The sequence below is a fragment of the Ovis canadensis genome, chromosome 14 (genome assembly GCF_042477335.2).
Source record: "Ovis canadensis isolate MfBH-ARS-UI-01 breed Bighorn chromosome 14, ARS-UI_OviCan_v2, whole genome shotgun sequence".
Lineage (NCBI taxonomy): Eukaryota > Metazoa > Chordata > Mammalia > Artiodactyla > Bovidae > Ovis > Ovis canadensis.
The window spans coordinates 55,035,723-55,041,722 of NC_091258.1; the positions used below are offsets into that span (position 1 = coordinate 55,035,723).

The 6,000-nt window shown below is 53.5% G+C and overlaps 1 protein-coding gene across 1 annotated transcript in view; it reads right to left on the reverse strand.

Annotated features, from left to right (window-relative positions):
* The window catches only part of TSHZ3 (teashirt zinc finger homeobox 3), a 69,626-nt gene extending 64,338 nt beyond the window's left edge, over positions 1 to 5,288 (reverse strand). Inside the window, exon 1 of the mRNA XM_069548994.1 lies at positions 4,891 to 5,288. Within this exon, the coding sequence (XP_069405095.1) occupies positions 4,891 to 4,930 (40 nt within the window). The 5' untranslated portion in view covers positions 4,931 to 5,288. The remainder of the gene's footprint in view (positions 1 to 4,890) is intronic.
* Between the last annotated feature and the right edge of the window lie 712 nt (positions 5,289 to 6,000).

Here is a 6,000-nt window from a genome sequence, read left to right on the forward strand (position 1 = left end):
TTTTTTTTTTTTTTTACTACAAGACTAAAGCTATTTTTATAGTTTGTCCAGTGATAGGCAGGAATAAAAATGGGCCAGCAGGAAAGCCTCACAAACTGTGCTCGGCATAACTGGCCTGCTCCTGTTATTAAAGATGGCTGTGGGGCACCCACCCGAACCAGGACTCCCGTCCTCTCCCCGCTCCTTCCCTGCCTGCATCCGCAGCCCTAGCCCCAGCCTGGCTCTGCCAGATGCCCAGAAAAAGGAAAGATGCCACTTCGCCCTCCAGAAGGTGATCCTTCCCCTTCCAGAATCCCAGAAGTGGAGGGCAGGGAAACAGAGGTTTTCATTCTGGGAACTCACCTGGGTTTCACGGCATTTCCCCTGGCCCTGAGCAGTCACCTTTCATTCTAATCACTTTACAAAACAATCTTTAGTTTAAAAAAAAAAAAAAAAGAGGGAAAATGCAGACTTGTGAGGCAATTTGGGGAATAACTGCTGATACATCAGTTATTGACTACCTGGCTCTCGCTTACGAGCGCGCTCAAGGCAAAACTGAGAACAAAATGACAACATCAACCGCTCACAATCAAGGGTGGCCCTGGAGAGCACTGAAGCTCTAACTGACAGTTGTCAAGATAATGGGGGCACAGCAGCCAATTCTGGAAGCTTCTCTCCCCTACGTGGACGTCCAGGGGAATGGCCTTGGCTCCTGCCCTCTTTGTTTCTCTCCTTCAGCTTCTCAGTTTCTCTTTTTTAAAATTTACATTGTTCCTTTCGTTTTGTAGGAAAAGGGGGAAGGAAGAACCACAGAGTGACCCAAAACAGTCACTTTGCCACCTTGCTACCGGGTAGAATGTCTGTCTAAAGGGGAGATGGGTGGCAGGCTTTTGAGAGCAAATGAATTCCCAAAGCTGAGGCCGAAATGCCTTCCTGAATGATCCATGTGCTTCCAAGAGGGAAAAGCTCCTCTCCGGAGCTGCCTGAGATGTGGACGAGACTTAGGAAGGTTAGGATGGTGGTATGTGGCCCTCGCCACGTGTGCCGTCTTCTAGCTCGTCCATGTCTACCCACAAATAAAACCCCCAGGCCTTGCCACCACAAGCTCAACCTATTCCTTGGGGACCCACAGTGATCTGTTACTCCAGCAGGTCCTAAGGGGTCCAAACCACTTTGACAAAAGTCAAGATGCCTGAAGGTTTATCTTTGCAATACAACTACCTAACAACTCCATGGACGGTTTTTCTCTTTCACCAAATAAGACTCAAAAGGTCAATGACAAGTTGTTGTTTGTTGGATTTTCTTTCCTTTTATTTTTCTCTTTTTGGCCAGGGGCGGGAGGAGTTTAGGCAAGGGCTTATTAAGATTTTACACTTCCTTCCAGAGAAAGAACAGGAAAGAATAAAACGTGATCTGCTATTAAGTACTGCTTGAACTTCTTTTCTGCCATTTTCAAAAAACATACTTACTGAAAAACGAACACTACACATAGGAGAGAGAGGAAATGGTCGTTTTACCTGAAGGACACTGGCCTCTGTCACCCTGCTGCCCTCTGAGCTTCTACGGGTAACGACATTTGTCCAGCACAAATGTATAGCCCTTTGAAATTACATGCCTGGAGAAAGGAAACTCCTGCCCAGGTTTCTCCTTGGCAGGTGAAGAAATTTCTCTCTTCCCTTTGAGAAAAGACACTCAGCCATGCATAATTTCTATCAAAAAGAGAAAATCCTGAAGTGCAGAAATACCGTCTTTTCAGGGATTCTTGGAGCCTGCCTTGGCCTTCTGGAGAGCAGCACTACATTTGGCCTAGATGTAAAAACTGTGTACACCTGTGTGCTGCGTCTGCACACTCTCCCCAGCTCCCAGCCCTTTGTGGTTGTTATTCTACCCCAGACCATTAAAAGGGCCCTAATTCCTATGACATGATTATCCAGGTACCAAAGCCCATTTGTCACCTGCAGCAGAAAATTGAGTTAATGCACAACTAAAGGCAGCCAGGACTGTGTAATATCAACTTGATTACATCAAACTAGCTGCAAACCTAATTCTGCGGGATGACACTGCGTCGAGCTTGTCATCTCCAATCATTAAAGCTGTCAGGAATCCATCAGGTTTACAGCTAATTAGGTGAACACTAATGAAGCTGGCAAAACAACTTTTCTTTTTTTATGGCTGAGCGGACCTTTCAGAGTGGAGGGGGGAAAAAAATTCTTGAGTCTTCTCAAGGTTGCTGGGACTGGATTTCCAGTTACCAATCAGCAGACATCTTTCTTTTTCCCACTCTCTTTCTCTATCAGTACAAAGCGATCAATTTGTCATCACTCCCAGTATGCCACAAAAGCAGGCATGAACCTTATAACTTGCAGCTGTGAGAACTGGAAAAGGAGGAAAAAATAAAAGAAAAATGGGAAGTTTTTTGGCCCATCCAAACAAATAAACAAACTCACACAGCACACATACTGGCCTGTACATACTTATCACCAGCCTGGATGTGGAAGGTTCTTTTTTTTTTTTATTCCTCCACTCTCCTTAAATAAGTAGCCCTTCAGACATTCCCCACCCCCTCCTCCACACGTCCATTAGGCAGAGGCATTCTGATAAAGTAAATCCAAAACCAGGGTATGGGAAAGAAAAAAAGCACTCACGCTGCCAACTTCTGATTGACCATTAAGCTATTGATGAATGTGCCTGTCAGGAGAGAGACAATTAAATCAAATATGAAACAAAGTCGTTTTGACGGGTCATTTTGATAGAGCAAAACCATTCTTCCAGCTCCTATTAGTCGTGCAGTCAAGTTTTTATATAATGAACATTTCTTAACTGACCTGAGATTTCCTGGCTGGCATTTTTTAAAGGTGCAAAAAGGTTAGTGAACAGGTTGCTTTTAAAAAAATAAAACCAACAGCATATTTCCTCCTCCTCCTCTAATATTTTTAGCAGAAAGTTATCAAATAAGAGTCTCAGATTGGCAAGGTGGAAGAGAAAGATGAAGCAACGGCGGAGAGGGCTCTAAACCAAATGTAAAGATGTAATCACATATGGTTCATTTGATTGAGGCAGAGAGATACCTTCAAATGTGCATCCAAAAAGGAAAGGAAAAAAAAAATTTCAAAGACTGGAAGCAGCCCAAGACACTCCTACTGTCCAACTTTGTAAAGGAGTCCTCCAAACTTTGAGAGTTTATTTTGAGTAGATAAGCTCATTGCTTGAGCTTGGAATTTAAAGTAGAAGATGGGATGGGCAAAAAAGCACCACCCAGAAGGTGACTTGAGAGGTGGCACCCTCCCTACAACCACGACTGTGATTTTCAAACTTTCTAAATTTAGGTAACTCTGAGGACAGACAGCAAAATCGGCAACATATGCCCCAAACCAAGTCTGTTTTCTTCTACGATTTCTTTAGGACACTAACAGGACAGTACATTTCTGGGAGAAGAAAGAACAGCGTTCTCTCTGTGACCCTGTGTGAGAAGACTCAAGTTCAGAGTGCAGCCAGCGTGTGAGCTCCACTGGCAATGCCCGCTGAAGCCATGGAAGTGACCATTACCACCATCCCCACTGCTACTACAGGCACTCACCGGTGGCATGGTTACAATGCCTTCATCCAAGAAGGGCGCCAGGCAAAGCCCTGACCCTTCTCCCTGTCCTCCCTTCTTCCACAAAAAGAACAGAAAAGAAAGGAAGAGAAGAAAAAATGAACCTCCACTTAACCCTCCCCTTCAGGCAGCATCTGAACCTCTGCACATCTGAGTGTTACTCATATCAAAATACATCCCGTCCATATGTGGTCCTCTCAGCAGTCCGCCCCAAATCCCAGAAGTTGCACTGACAGGGCCCGAGTGACGTCACAGAGCTTGGCCTCACCATTTCGAGTGATTTATTGATGTTTATTGGGAATGAATAGATCAAAGGCAGCAGCATGACGGGCGATCAATCAGTCATCAAATCAAGGGTGGCAAAGGGCCAGAAACCCTTCTTCCAAGCAACATGCCCCCAACTGACATTATTGCAAAATAATGTTATGTGTGTGGGTTTTGTTTTGCTTTCAATGATGCTTTTTCCAGAAAAGAAAATAACAACAAAAAAACTCGTCTCAGTCTTAACAGGAGTTGACACTCCTGGAAAGAAAAGAAAAAAGAAAAAAAAAAGGAGCGGGGTCGGGGGTGGGGGGCGGCGAAGAAAGTACTCAGATACGTCCCAGAACTAAGTGCCAGGAGGAAATGAGGGTGGGAGAAGCAGTAGAAGGAGAAGGTGGGGGTGAGCGAAAACAAACCAGGGTAAAGAGAACGCCAGCATCTAACAGCGACTTGACAGTCATCTGACAATACCCAGACCCTGTGCGCTCCGGTTTCCACCGCTGTGCCCGGTTTGGGCCCAATAAATGAAGAATCAATCGGATTAGCAGTAAGGTGGCCAAAGGGACCCGCTCGTTCACTCGTTCGCTCTCTTTCGCTCGGCAGACACCGGGCAGTCCCCCGCCGGCCGGCCGCGGGAGGACACAGAAGGTGTCCCGGGCAACTCAGGTGACCCCGCCCGCCCCCCACAGAAAGAGACAGAAGAGGGCTCCTTCCCACCCCCTCGGCGGCCAGGCGGGGAGCAGAGGAGGCAGGGACTCAGCCTCGCTCAGTTCGCCGCGGGCGAGCGCGGTTCCCGAAGTGGGTGCGAGCGGGAAGGGGGGCAGGGGGGCGGCGGCAGAGCGCAGCGGGGCGTCCGGGGGGCGCCGGTCCGCGAGGCGGGCGCACGCACCAGACAGGAGAGCGGTGAGAAAGCCCGGCGCCCCGGAGTTACTCTGCGTGGCCAGAGCGAGAGGGGCGAGGAGCGGGGCAAGGAGCGGGGTCGCCGCCGGCTGGAGACGCGGGGCGAGGAGAGGAAGAGGAGGCGGAGAAGAGGAGGAAGGGGAAGCGGCTCGTACCTGCTGCGCGCCGGGGCGCCTGCTGCTTCCTCCTCGGCATGATGCTCCTCCGGCGACTGCCACTGCCGCCGCCGCCGCCGCCGCCGCCGCCGCTGCCGGGCTGAGAGGGAGGGAGGGAGGGGCGGCGGGCCCGCGGGGGGGCGAGGCGGGCCGGCTCTCAGCCTCCCCCCCGGAGAGCGGCCGCCCGCAGGATGCTGCTGCGCCCCGGCTCTCCGCGTCCCCCCCGCTCCGCGCTCCGCCGCGATCCCCGAACGTGCGGAGGGAAGAAGGAGGGCGGGCGAGGGAGGCGCGGGGAGGGAGGAGCGCGGGGGGAGGAGGAGGCAGAGGAGGAGGAGGTGGTGAAGGAGGAGGAGGAGGACCGCGCTGCCGGCGGAATGGGAAGTTTGACAAATCGCTCCAGAGGCCGGAGGAGGAGGGGCGGGGAGGAGCGGCAGCCCTGCCCCCCCACCCCCCGCCCCGTCCCCAGACGAGGTGCGCGGGGTTCGGGGCCGGGGGGCGGGGAGCGGGGGGAGAAGGCGGGCAGAGGGGTGGGAGGAGGAGCACCGGAGCGGCCCCGGCCGGTGAAGCCCGGGTCCCCGCCCCCGGGCAGGAGGGTCACGGCATCGGTGGGGGCGCTCAGCCGCCGCCGCCGCCGCGGCCCGGGGCTCAGCGGTCCAGTCTTCTGCCCGCGGCGCGGCTGGAGCGGCGGCGTCGGCAACAGGCAAGCTTAAAGGAAAAGGAGATGATCGTGTCACTCGCCCGCCCGCGGGGGCGCCGCGCCCCCGCTCCCGGCCCCGAGCCTGTCTAGGACCCCCGCCCAGTCCTGGGAGGGGGTGCCGCCCCTCCGCCTCCGCCCCTTGCGCGCACGCAGGGGCGCGGCGCCGGCTCGGCCGAGCCTGTCCCGGGGCACTAGCTACTCCCGCCTGCCCCTCTTCCCCACCCGGCCTCGCCCCCTGGCTATTCCCCGCTGCCACTCCCGGGCCGTACTCCTTTCCACATGCCGCGTCCAAAGCCCCCGGCTCAGACCCCGGGCCTGGGCCCACGCACCCCGGGGATGCCAGGGCCCGCGGGCGGGCGCCGGCGCCCTCAGGGGAGGAGGCGGGCGCGGGTTGGAGCGGGTGGGGGCTGCTC